The 13,616-nt window shown below is 36.7% G+C and overlaps 1 protein-coding gene across 1 annotated transcript; it reads left to right on the top strand.

Moving 5' to 3' along the window:
• Nucleotides 1-3: 3 nt before the first annotated feature.
• LOC138129282 (uncharacterized) lies at nucleotides 4-13,613 on the top strand. Its single transcript, XM_069045586.1, has 5 exons — nucleotides 4-20; nucleotides 505-633; nucleotides 689-768; nucleotides 12,389-12,616; nucleotides 12,701-13,613. The coding sequence occupies exons 4-5, from the start codon at nucleotides 12,396-12,398 to the stop codon at nucleotides 13,464-13,466; spliced, it is 987 nt and encodes a 328-aa protein (XP_068901687.1). The 5' UTR covers nucleotides 4-20; nucleotides 505-633; nucleotides 689-768; nucleotides 12,389-12,395; the 3' UTR covers nucleotides 13,467-13,613.
• The last annotated feature ends 3 nt before the right edge of the window (nucleotides 13,614-13,616 follow it).

Raw genomic sequence — 13,616 nt, 5'->3', positions numbered from 1 at the left:
CAAAATTGAAAAAGATGGCGGTAAGTGTGAAAATTTTCAAAAGGAATTTTTATGTTTTATCCCTTTATTTAACCCAAACAGTGGCAAAATCAATTGATTTCTCGTTATACTTGTCTAGATTTTCTGTATTGGTCGCCATTTTAACCGCTCAAGGTTGTTCATGACTTTGACCCATGGATGGATCATTTGGGCGAAAACCAACCCACAGCATAATTTTCCTCGTATTCCTCATTTCTGATGAACCGTTTCTTCGATTTACCTTCTCTTTTTAATCGAAAAACTATTATACACATATTTTCTTGTCGCTCACTTTTTTCTGTTCTTTTTTCGCATTCTTTACATTTCCTTTCTTTTCTTTTTTTTCTCTTTACATGTCAATCATTTGTGTGTCCGTTTTGCAACAATAAACAATCGAAAAAACATTTAAATAATTCTTGCACGGTTGCCGGTAGATTAAGCGATTTTGAAAAAATTGGAAAGCCTGAAATAACGGTGTTGTTTTAGATCCGGACCTGCATGAAGCCTACCATAACAAATCCATTCTTCCCACGAAACCCCGAATGTAGGCTACGCTGGAAATGGTTTGAATACGAAATACGAGTCGACGACTCAATGGTCTCGGAGTCGCTTGTGGTGAGAGGTTCTTGCGTTGTGGTGTCGGTTTAGTGACATAGTGTCCGGATTACAGAGAACCAGACATTACATTTCCGGCTGGAACGCGCCGGTCATTGCCGTCACAAATTTATGGATTTGAGAGAATAGACTCAGGTGAGATTTCGGAATTTTTGGAAAAAAATTCAACACGACGAGGAACGAATTGTTGGTTTTTGAAGGTAGAGATTTCGGGGAGTTGCCGATGAATAATAGGGGTGAATCATTGCGCCAGTTCTTCCAAGAAATATTTATCCATTCTTGGATCTATAAAATGCCTGGCTCATGTTTCATAATCTAATTTCACCTGTTTGGGGCAACGAACTTAATTAATAATTAAAGAAGGTGCGCGACTATTGTTTGAAGTATTAATTGGACAAGTTAGGTACCGAAAAAGGCGCAACAATGCCGATAAAGTGTTGCCAAACGCTCGGCCGTTGCAACAATTTCGTTGTTTTCATACTCGGCAAAGCACGCAAAGATCGTCCTACTTGGAAGCTAGAAAGTTGACCAATTATCAGTCTTCAGAATTATGACTTTAATCCACTTGTTCAGAGTGACAGAAATTATTCACTCAATTAATTTTTTCGAAGATAGTAATTTGCGTAAGCTGTCTTTACTTTTGGTAAAAGATTAAAATAGTGTCAACGTTGTTTCTTAAGACATCGGGATATTACTTGTTGATCAATATAAAAATCTATTCTGTTTTATTGTTTCTAATCTCTCCCAACAAAAAACGAAGTCGGTTTCTTGTAGTCGGTAAAGAAATATTTTCATATCTGTTCCGCGTTTCTGAAAAACCTGTAAAATCTAAAAATAATAATGTTTCGCGAATAGTGTTATCGCGAGTTGATGAAAATTGAATGTGTCCATAATGAGGTCACGTCCAACGCCAGGTCAAGTTTTTATTAATTTTCTAGCATTAACAAGGTCAAGATTGTAGTTACAGATTTGTAAGAAAAAATGTGCGTGGTCGATATGCGAAAATTATGCAATTAATTGAGATTGTGAGTTTTTTCTCTGTCAAGAAATGAACGATGAAAACTTGGAGGTAGGACACAGAATAAATTATTTTTAAAATGCTTGCTTCGATACTTTCGCGGTAGTAAACTATTAACTGTTTAAAATGTAAACTAGGTATATTATTCGAGTTTTCAACACTCTTTCGATGGGTGATGAATCGGGATAAAACGTAGGAAAACGCATTATTGGATAGGAAAAAATGTGTTATCAAAAGTAGGTACACAGTTGTTTAATTCTTCTGTCAAGATTTTTACAAGAACAATGTATGAAACACAATAATAGTTTAGAAAAAGAAGAGTTCTTTACCTTTATTTCAAACTGAAAATAATTACTCTTGCCTGAAAGAAAAATATTGTTCTATTGTTTCTTGACCAACTGACATATTCAATCAAGACTTTACGATGTGCAGTTCCTTTTTTCTCGAAGATGAATGGTTTTTTTGATTGGTTTTCTACAAGAAAGGTCAAACAGTATGGACTGACACAATGGCACCCTCCAAATGATTTTTTTATGTACTGTCTCAGCGAACGTGGAGAAATTTCCGCGAATTCAATTGTTTCGCGATGTCCGTTTGTTTTTTGTATCTGGTGCAAAATAGTTATTTATTTAACGAGTTCGTGTGTAATTTTGGCTTTTTTTGGCATGAGTGGACCAGTTTAAAACTCGAGTGAAACGAGAGTTTTAAAGGTCCACGAGTGCCAAAAAAGCCCAAATTACACAAGAACGAGTTGAATACAACGTTTTTTTGTTCGACGAGCCCCTTAAAGGCTCCAAATCGCTAAAAATCTTTAAAATTAGCTTGACGTTTCGTTTTGACAAGTTGTCAAATTTATCAAAATCCGTTCACACAGGCGAAAATTCTTAAATTCTGACAGTGTCGAACAAAAAAATCTTTAATCTAAAGTTGCATTAATTTAAAATATTGATTAAATTTCATTTACTCTGTGACCGGAATTGATGAAAATGAAAAAATAAGTCACAGTAAGATTACTCAGCTGTAAAGTATGCTCAGTGATTTTAAATGTGACTCATTGTCTTACTTCTTATTAGGTGCATTTTTTGGCACCATTGAAAGTAAAGATGGAACCAATGCCACTTTTTTCGAGACCACTTATCGAATATCTGGTAGATACATCGATAGATTTTAAATTGTTAATAAATAAATTAATAAAGTGAAGAGTAAATACTCATTGTTTTAGCAATGAAAATTTTTTAATAGTTATTTTTTTGGCAACAATTGTACACCTGCAGATATGTATTCAGGTAAATTACATAACTTTTTCATTTAATAATTTTCCATATACAGTCGCGGACAAAAAAAAATAGGACAATGTTTTTTTGCTAATGTAAATTTGCTTGCCCTTTCTATGGTTACTACGAAAATATTTATTTATTTATTATAGTAACCCCGATTTACTCAACTCAATTTTGGCTAAATTTCTTAATAAGACTTGTCCTACTTTTTTTGTCCGCGACTGTACATATTATTTTACATATTTTGCTTTTTAAAAACTCTAAAAAGTATTGTTTTATGTATAATCTTTAGATACCTATTATTTGTCGTATCTGACTCATCATATTAAGAGAAATCTTTCTTAAGTAAAACAATAGAAATAGTTATTTATCTAACATTTGCGGGAAGATAAATTTTTCGCAATTTGTTGTTGGTGCGACCGCGGGAAATTTCTTCCCGTAAAAGTTAAGTATAATATTTTTTGTAACGATGACTCAAAAATATTTAAAAAACAAGAAAAGTAAATCATTTAACATTAGTAACTTTTTTACTATTGGGTTGGTGTTGGTAGCACTGCCCGCGCGGCTTACTAGATTAGGTCTTGGTTCATTCTTGGTCGATCAGTTTTCTGACTCCTATTTTGTTTAAAGTGATTTGACATTTCTGCCTGTCTCACATCATTTAATACCAACCTTCCAAACCAATTTGCTCTAGTTTCTCGGGGTGCGGGAAAAAGTTTTCCTGCATTTCGAGGATAACCGGGAAATACTGATTTTCAGGCTACGACGCTACGAGTACAAAACACATACTCTCCTCTTTAGTTTATAATAAAATGGAAGACCATATGTTTCTTACACCTTTTTCTATGGGTGAAACATAAATATGACCAAGGTGAAACTAAAACTTTGGAACCTACGTAAAATTAAATTATCAGTTTTGAATAAAAATAATGTCAAGTGTGCAGAATTAAATCAAGATAATATATCAGTTCCCCGATTTAGTAACCTGCAAGGTCGGTGTCCTTGAAAATTTGTGACAACTTCAGGCTTGTGGACCGTGTGAAAAGTAGATTTCACTTAGCACAAAGTAGATAGCGATAGAGTTTGCCATTTATTTACATTAAAAAGTGTAAATCGAAAAAAAAATCAATAAAGAAAAGGAGAGAATTTACATGTCTTCATTTTGACAGTGTTATTGTTTACTTCGTGGTTTAAAATTATTGAAACCATTGAATCCTTGTTGGTTTGTAAAATCTTTTAAAAGTTCACCAAAAAGGTGATCAAAGCTACTTCTAGAGTTTTTATAAATATTTTTTTCTCGTTTGCTTTTCTTCATCGTTTCTTATTGACTGTAAATTGTCGTTCATTATTTATCATCTTACGATGTTCTTCATTGGGGTTTTTTGCCTCAGAAGTATCGGATCACCGATTGTGTCGTTCCACTATCCACCTTATATAATTACAGCTGGTCGGCAAGCTGTAGTGAGATATAAAACACACCGCAAAACATTACGTCAACATTAGCAACGTTGTTATTATCTTAAATATCAGATTAAAACATGTACGTTTTTATTAGTATCGTTTATGACAATTTTATTTTTGTACTTTGTAATTTAGATAATTTACATAATGCAAAAATGCAATAAAAAAAATAGTTACTTGACGTGAGTGAAGTTAGGTACTCAATTTGTGTCAACTGCTAATTATCTCATTGACGTTTCGCAATGGGTGTTTCATTGAAAAAGAGAGATATTTTAATTTTTTGATAAACTGATATGTTTGATAAGCGTAGCAATAGAATAAATAAAATGAGCGGAATTTTTTAACAAATATAGTGGATTTCGGCAATTTGGGCCAAACGCATTCAAACAAAAACAAATCTGTATAAATCTATGAAACATAAATTATTTATTTCATCTGTTGAAACAAAATGTCGCTGCATCAGGCCCAATTTACACTTCACAGCTACGGTCCTGTTCTTATCGTAAAAAAGATAAGATGAAATCTGTCTTCGTTATTGTCCAGTCCAAGAAACATTAAAAGATAGAACAACCCATACAAAAAAGGTGATCACAATCGCTTCTAGAGTTGATTTTTTGTTGTTGTTGTTGCTGTGTATTGGTTGTTGTTTGTAATTGGTTTTCGTTACCTCAGAAGTAGCGGATCACCCGCAAGAATTGGTTCGGGCGGAGGCTTATATTAGGACCGTCGTACGTCACTCGTTAGTGAGATGTAAGCTGTACGAGGTACGACGAATATTTCATTTAAAAACGAGAAAAAACCACTACACTGAAATTTCCAAAATGGAAGCCAGTTACTGTTAACTGATTTTAAATATTAAATGTACAGAGTGTATAAAAATAATCGAATCGAAAACGAAAAGTCGGTGAACTGGGAGTTTTTAACGAAGGAACAATTATGGTTCGTTCGTGAAAACTAAATGTCAAGATGAGGTCAATAGTCTCAGGTCAAGTTTTTTCCGATTTGGCAGCGACAAGGTCAGTCGTGAGTTGTGGCACGTGGGACGTGCAAAAAATACGCGATTCAATTAAAACGTAGAATATTGTCAAAGTCGCAAGGATTGATCGAAGTCAGAGACAAAGTAACAGGAAACGAGTGAAAACCTTCGATTTCTTCAAGAACTGCTAACTCGCTTCATAACAAAAATTACAAAAAGTGCACTGGCTCTAGCGTTTTTTGAACTGACCTTGTATGCATATTAGTTGCCGTTCCATTTATTTCGCAATTAATACGAGGAAATGAAAGAGGTGCATGTGTGCGGAGAAATGTACCCGGTGTCCCACTTAAATATTTTATTTAATAATGGAGTGCAGATGGAAATGTTTCTAAAATAAACACACAAGAACGATGTTTGCAGACAAAGATAAAATGTAAATCGTGGTATAAATAGACCGGTATCGATTACGCCGGAAGTGATAATAACTTTCGTTTTCTTGGCGACGCACACAAGTGGATCAATAGTGCGACTTTCATTTGAATAATTCTAACCTCTTTTTTCATTTTCAATTGTTTTCTTTTATAACTCAATTATATGTCTTATGTGCCGTAATAAGCGTATCTAGGTTGTCAATCAGGACAAATCGTTATTGTTAATTGACATTTTAAACTTTCAAATTAATTTTTTAAACGTATAACCGGTGTAACGGGTACTTTTCGAAACCCTGGAACGTATGTGTATGTTGCAGTTTCGTAACGCTTTGTCCTTTCGTTAATTAAAATTTTTAATGGACACTCGGCGGGCATTTGATTAAGAGATTGTACCGTTCACCGTTTTCGGTAAAAAATTGGCCAATCAAGATCAAGATATGCACAACAGAAATAATAAAATAATTATAATATTGTTGTTATCTAAGTGAGAAGGTGCGAGGGAAAATTAAAAGGAAAAGCTTGTTTCGAACCAAGATGTGCATCAGGAATTACAAAATGTTTCCATGCAAGGCGGTGCAAAGGAAATATCTGTCATCCGTAGTAGGTTTTTTATTTATAATTGTTTTATCTGATCCAGCGCGTTGCTTAACAAAAAAAAAAAAAATGTGTAGAAAATTGAAAATGGGAGCAAAGCAAGAATTGAGGACTGTAATGAAGAGATTTTGGACAAAGATTTTTCAAAGAAATTTGTCTAAAATTCATGAGATATGATTTAAATTGTCTACGGCCTTTCCATGTTTTCTAGGTTAACAACAGCAGGTCGTTGACGTTTCTTTGACATTTTCGGGAAAAATCTACTTACCAGTGGCGGCGCGTTTGCCAATAAATCTCGTAAATTACCCATTGAACGCTTATTTGCATAGGATTCCGCTACGACATGACCGATCATTTGCAACGCCTGCTTTGATTTGTTTTCTTTTTGATCACTTTGTAGAATCTATGTAATAATGAAATAAACGAATTGTCATAAAATAACGGTGGGGCAACATGCGAAGAAAATCTTCTTGTCTTGTCGCACCTTCCCCTACTTAATTCTTTTGTAAATACGAACACGTCTATGAGGTATTCGTTGTTATTTTTTGTGATAAAAACTCAAAAAAGAAATAACAATCGATACGTAATCCCGCTGTACGATTAATCACTTGTAGGCTTTTTACACGACTGTCGTGTGATATGGATTAAATATCCGGCTCGAAGGACCAAAATTATGTACGATTGATCACCCGATTATCTGCGAAATCTTTGGTTTGTGTGTCAGTACGTGATAGAAATCGAGAGCGATGCTTCGAATTTTGTTTTTCTTGACACTGGGGCTTTTGGTGAGAAGTGATGACACGACAACCGTCACCACTACCACCACTCAAGAGTATTCGAGCATCTACTGCGACATGTTCCCCGAGCCTTCGGAAGTCGATGAGGGGAATTACGGCGACGCGATGTGCTCCCTCGACGGAACCTACAACGACGCACTCATCCTGACAAGAATTCTTCACACCGACGAGGGACAGACGTTCTTGAGCGGCGCCTACAGTTTTCCCCACACCGTCGTGACCCGCGTCCAACTCTTCAACTTCGGGAGGTATCACGGAGCCACCAACGCCATCGACATCCTCAACGAAGGAGGCACCGGAGGTGTCGAGTTCTACGTCGACATTTTCTCCGGAAAGGGAATCAGGATGATCCTGGAAATCTACGGGTTCTAGGACTAATAAAGTAGTTGTCACAACAACAAAACTCGTCTTTGTATTTGTTCTCTTAATCCTGTTTGCTCTTGTTGCGTATAAAGTCCCGCTGTTGAGACGAGTGCAAGCGTCAACATGTTGCGTCCGTTCCTTCTGGTGAGTCTGTGTGTTGCTTTGATAACCAGCGAGGAAACAACAGCGGACTTCGCAACAACCCCAGCGATCCCAGAGACGGACTCGATCGTTTGCGACTTTTTTCCCGAAGTTAGTGACGTCGGCGATGGTTACTGCGAACTGGACGACAACAGCAACTCCAGACTACTCTTGAGTAAAGTGTTGGCTGACGAGAAGCGCAACCGGAGAGGTGACAGCTACTACCACTTTCCCAACAGTTACGTCACAGGAGTGTACTTGTGGAATTTTGGCCGCCACCATGCCGCCACCAGCGCGATCGCTATTTACAATTCACAAAGGGGTGGAGACGCTGAGATATCGTACGTGAAGCTTGACGGCAACGCCACCAGAATGATTCTGGAGATTTACGGTTACCCTTAATAAAGAGTTAAAGAAATTGCGCTTTTTATTGCGTCGCACCGATAAATCAAATAGAGGGATTAAAATAAGGCGGCTTAAATCTGTTGCAAAACAATGGGGATTAAGGCGGGGTTTGAGTGACGGCCGAAAGATAACAAGATTAGGCAAATTTTGCACTTGGTGCATTCAGTAATGTAAATATTTTATACAATACACGATGCCTAAGTTTCTTCTTTAACCTCGGAAGTTTCACGGCCCTCGGCTGCCGCCTCGGGTCTTGAACTACCTCCTTGCCCTCGACCTCGAGATCTTAAAACCCTCACTCGTGTTTTAATCTTGTCCCTCGGGCAATTAGAAAAGCCCAATTTATACAGAAACTCGCTGCATAAATAACTATTACAGTGGTGTTAGCAGTTGCATGTTTTGCGCATCGCAGAGTTGTGTCGTTTAGGGTATACGTCAACGTTTGTAAATTTGACAGTTGACAGTTCGCAACTGTCACTTTGCAGTGGCAGTCTCCCATTCTTGATGTTTTACGTAATTATACGAGAATAAAATCTAAACTGGTTCGATAATGAGGGAATCGACCGTGTTTGAAAGAAATGCGTTGCTATCCATGAGAAAATTTCAAAATTTTACTTTCCCGTATTGCACTTCAATAGTTCTCTTATGCAAAATAATACACAACATTTAAATTTATGCAAGAGAATTTTTTTCGCCCACGTATTTTATTTCACAACAACAAACAACTTTATTTTCTACACTCACTGCCGTATGTCATTGTGTTAAAATACCGGAAAGCCGTCGCTAAATAAGTACTTGGACGGATTATTTCACAGAAAAATTCTTGCTGTTTAAGGTAAATATTAAATCAGACGGAAAATGCATAACAGTGATGCACCTGAAGTGGAAAAAAATGTAAGAAACGGTAGTCGCACCGTTTGGAGTGTGCTTGCTCAACTGTTGCGGAATTAATTGGCGGTGTCTACGCTGCGTTACGTTTATTATTGCGGTATACGTTAGACAAATGGTCCAATCATAATAAATTAATGAACAGTTGCTACATAATTCATTTCTGACAGCTATATTTCAACTGTAAAATTATTACTTTTAGAAACACCGCTACAAATTGGCCGAAAATATGTGTTAGTAGGTAGATTCACACCAAATAGTAAACCCATAAGTGTCAAAGAACAACTGTTTGATTTCAAAGAACATGTTTTTAGAGTTTTTTTTTTTTAATAGTGAATATGCAACCTCGTTAACTAGAATCAATGACACTTCCGTGGTCTAGTTTGTGAAATATTTCAACCGAAAAAAACTAGTCGCATAATTTACTATTATTACATCATTTGATTATACAGCTGTACAGTAATAGGCATGAATATACACTTCCTGTCACATCAAATGAAGGAGTTTTTTCAACAGCTTGTGTGATATAAGATATTTTTAAATAAATTAATTCTGTTTGAGATTAAAAAATCCAATTGTTCTTTTACCTAGTTTTAACTTTCCTTTAAAAATTCTCACATACTGATTTGCAACTTTGTAGCTAATTTCAAGTTAATCAAATTAATTTTTCATACTATATTTTTTTTGTTAGGTTGGTGACATACCTACTTATGTTGACATACCTGATTTTCTAATTCAAATATGTCAAACCAAAAGTTAAATAAAACAAAGTAAAAGACAATACCATAAACAATTTGCAAGAACTGCAGCACCCAGTTGCAAACGTGGCACCTGAAATGTTAGTTAACGTTTTTCATATTTTGTAAAATCATATTTGCAATATGGATTATTCTCAGTAACACAAAGTTTCCAAAACCCTAATCCAAATAATAACAAGTTGACGAAGCTTACCAAATTGCACAGGGTTGCCAACCCGTTTAACTTACTTCAGTTAAAGTGGTTCTAAATACATATACAGGGTGATTCACGTAGCCCGTTCGTTAGAAACTTTCTGATTTCATAAAAACCTTATTAATATGAAAATTGGTAGCCGACTATAATCGACAGCTCCAAGTTCAAATAAAATATTTTCAAAATGGTGACACTTCCGGAAATACCGGAAATCGACTCCATATTTGTTATTTTATTTTTTTCGATTCTACGTTAAATTTTAAGTTTAGAATGTCCTATTGTCAACACTTATCTGTCATCGTTATTGACCAATGTCATTTTTTTCGCAAAAAAGCGGGGTTGCCGAGCTTCATTAAAAAAAATATAACTCCTAAACTATTGGAAATAAATAATTGATTTTTTTTTACTGAATTCCTAAAGGTTTGGCCGATCTTTTGCGCTACTAGTGACATTTTTTTGTGTTTCATACGCCTGCTGCAATTTTTCAAAATTGATAATCAAAAAATGACGAAAATTTATTTTTTTTAAATGGCAACTACCATTTCTGACACTAGATATAAATGTAAAATTTAATTTTAAGGCCACATTTATTAACATTGTGTATGGCTATTTCTAGCCGTTTTGGCGTAATTTGTATTTTTTGAATAAAATATTCTTTTCTTTTATCAAGCAATCGAATTTTTATTCAATAATCGCATTGCAATAAACAGTAGATATGTAACTACAAAATAATAAAAAATAAGCAAATTAAAAAAATATATTTTTTTGTCCGACACTGTCAGAATTTGAGAATATTCTCCTGTGTGAACGGATTTTGATAAATGTCACAACTCGTCAAAACGAAACGTCAAGCTAATTTTAAAGATTTTAAGCGATTTGGGGCCTTTGAGGGGTTCCTCGATCAAAAAAAACCTTGTATTCAACTCGTTCTTGTGTAAATTGGGTTTTTTTGGCACTCATGGGCCTTTAAACTGACCCACTCATGCCAAAAAAATCCCAATTTACACACAAACTCGTTAAATAAACTACTATTAACGAAAATGCTCAATGTATTTTTTTGTTATTTTGCTTATTTTTTATTATTTTGTTGTTACATATTAGGCATTCACGATCTTTGGCCTTAAAATCAAATTTTACATTGATATCTAGTATCAGAAATGGTAGTTGCCATTTGGAAAAATGAAGTTTTCGACATTTTTTTATTATCAAATTTGAAAAATTGCAGTAGGCATATGAAACATAAAAAAAAAATGTCACTAGTGACGTAGAAGATCGGCCAAACCTTTAAGAATTCAATAAAAAAAATCAGTTTTGTATTTCCAATGGTTCAGAAGTTTTAATGAAGCCCTGCAACCCCGCTTTTTTGCGAAAAAGATGACATTGGTCAAAAACGATGACAGATACATAAGTGTTGACAAAAGGATGTTCTAAACCCAAAATTTGACGTATTTCTGGAAAATATTTTATTTGAACTTGGAGAAGTCCATTATAGTCGGCTACCAATTTTAATATTCACACGATTTTGGGAAATCAGAAAGTTTCTAACGAACGGGCTAAGTGAATCACCCTGTATAAGAGAAAGTAGGCTCGATCCTGGTTCCTTGGGGAGTTTTTGAGAGTAAAAAAAACATATAGGTAGGTCACAGTAATGTGTTTGTTTCTTTCAATAATAAAAAAACTCCGGCAAAAAGATTCGAATCCGGAATGTCAAGCGTTCGTCAAAAATTGACGCAGTCGGGACAACCACCCTGATTTTTTTTGTTCAAAAAGCCGTCGCACATCTGGCGAACTCTCTTTGTTAGACAAGCATCCCATATTCCCCAGTTTAAATGAGTATAATTATCTTACCAATATGATTTTAGGTCAACTATAACAAAGCAAGGTTATGTTAACGCTGCAAGAGCTTTTCTACAGTTGTTGATAGATTTGGTCTATTTTTCACACTGAATTTATGAAAACAATCAAAAATACACTGTTTTTTAGTTTTTCTGGCAGTTTTCAAAATAAATGGCCTCGAATTGACGAAAGTTTTGTAAATTTGATTTTGTCACCGACATAAAACAAAATATAAAACAAACAAAAGATAATTTGAATTTTACAGTCATTCAACACAACAAAAATAAAATCACTTTCAGTTTTCAGTAATTCAGTTAGAAACTCAGGTCCGGTCACGTGACATATGTCATTTAACGGGTCACCGTAGAAAAGAAATGTAAATGTAACGCTTCAAAGGGTTTAATGATGTAACGAACCCATTTGATTCATCAAATAAATATCCAAAGCTATGTATTTTCTTATTAAAAAACTTTTCTGTGTCTTTTATTCATGGGAAAATGCGTAAAATACACCATTTACGCCGCATCCTTCATCATAAAATATTACACAAATAATAGAAGAAAGAAATCATTTGGTTGTTATAGGGTTTTAAATATTTCACGGGAATGTCTTTACAGGCGCAAGATGTCCCCCGGCTTTTATGCGATCCTCCTGACAGTTTTCCTGCCTCGGATCGCCGCCCACGGCCGCCTCATCGACCCTCCAAGTCGCGCTTCAGCCTGGCGCTACGGTTTCGACACCCCTCACAACTACAACGACCACGAGCTCTACTGCGGAGGCTTCACAAGACAATGGGTGAAGAACGAAGGAAAATGTGGCGTATGTGGTGACGCCTGGGACACCAAGTGAGTCAGCTTTCTGTAACCGAGCTTTTCAAGCTTGAGAATGCAGGCAACACCCAATCCACGTCCATATTTGATTGTTTGCAGAGTACCTCGCGCCCACGAGTACGGCGGCACCTACGGCCAGGGCCTCGTCGTCCGCAAATACTCTGTGGGCAGCGTCGTCAACATCCGCGTCGAACTCACCGCCAACCACTTCGGCTACTTTACCTTCGCTGTCTGCCCGGATTACAAGACGACCAGTCAGAAGTGCCTCGACAAGCACATCCTCCGACTGGTGAAGCCCCAAGAGGGCGTCGACCACGCTCGCGGCGCCCGCTACTACCCCAAAGAAGGCAACAAAGTCTACGAGATGAAGTACAGACTGCCGAAGAAGGCGTGCGAGCACTGCGTCCTCCAGTGGCGTTACATCGCGGGGAACAACTGGGGGAATTGTCCCAACGGGACGGGGGCGGTGGGATGCGGGCCCCAGGAGGAGTTCCGCGCCTGCGCCGATATAACCATCTCGGGTAAGGCCACCGACGACACGATGGTGCCCGAAGAGGAACCGACGCAGCCCGAAGTGCCCGAAACCAGCACGGTCGTGGCGCCGCCCACGCCTGAAGAGTCGCACAGTCCCATCACCGCTCTCATTCTCAGTCTGGTTTCTTTTTTAGTAGTATTTTTGATTTTGTCCCTTTTATATATTCACTTCTACCAAGTTGGTAGACAGGTGAAGAGTTGGTTGAAAGGTGACAAAAGCATGGGTGGAGAGACGCAAGCGCCCTTACCGCCTCCCAGGGCCAAGAGGAACAAGAGTTTAGACAGGGATGGATTAGATGAAGTGGATTTGAAGGTAGAGAGCATGGCTTGACGTAATTGGGCGAAATCACTACTGAATAATATTTATTCACTCGCACGTGTTTCAGTCGGGTCAGGTTGGCAACACTGTACTGTGCAAACCCATGACCTGATGTATTTATTGTTTAGATCTCTGTAAATAAACGCTTTTTGTAACAAACGA

This window comes from Tenebrio molitor, chromosome 4, assembly GCF_963966145.1.
Source record: "Tenebrio molitor chromosome 4, icTenMoli1.1, whole genome shotgun sequence".
Classification (NCBI taxonomy): Eukaryota; Metazoa; Arthropoda; class Insecta; order Coleoptera; family Tenebrionidae; genus Tenebrio; species Tenebrio molitor.
Note: the sequence above shows the minus strand (reverse complement) of the source record. Positions and strands in the feature narration are given on the sequence as shown.

Excerpts from the sequence above, each read along its gene's own strand:
- LOC138129282 (XM_069045586.1), top strand. The coding sequence starts at position 12,396 with ATGTCCCCCGGCTTTTATGCGATCCTCCTGACAGTTTTCCTGCCTCGG. Across the intron at positions 12,617-12,700 it reads GGTGACGCCTGGGACACCAA|AGTACCTCGCGCCCACGAGT; the intron begins GTGAGTCAGCTT and ends GATTGTTTGCAG.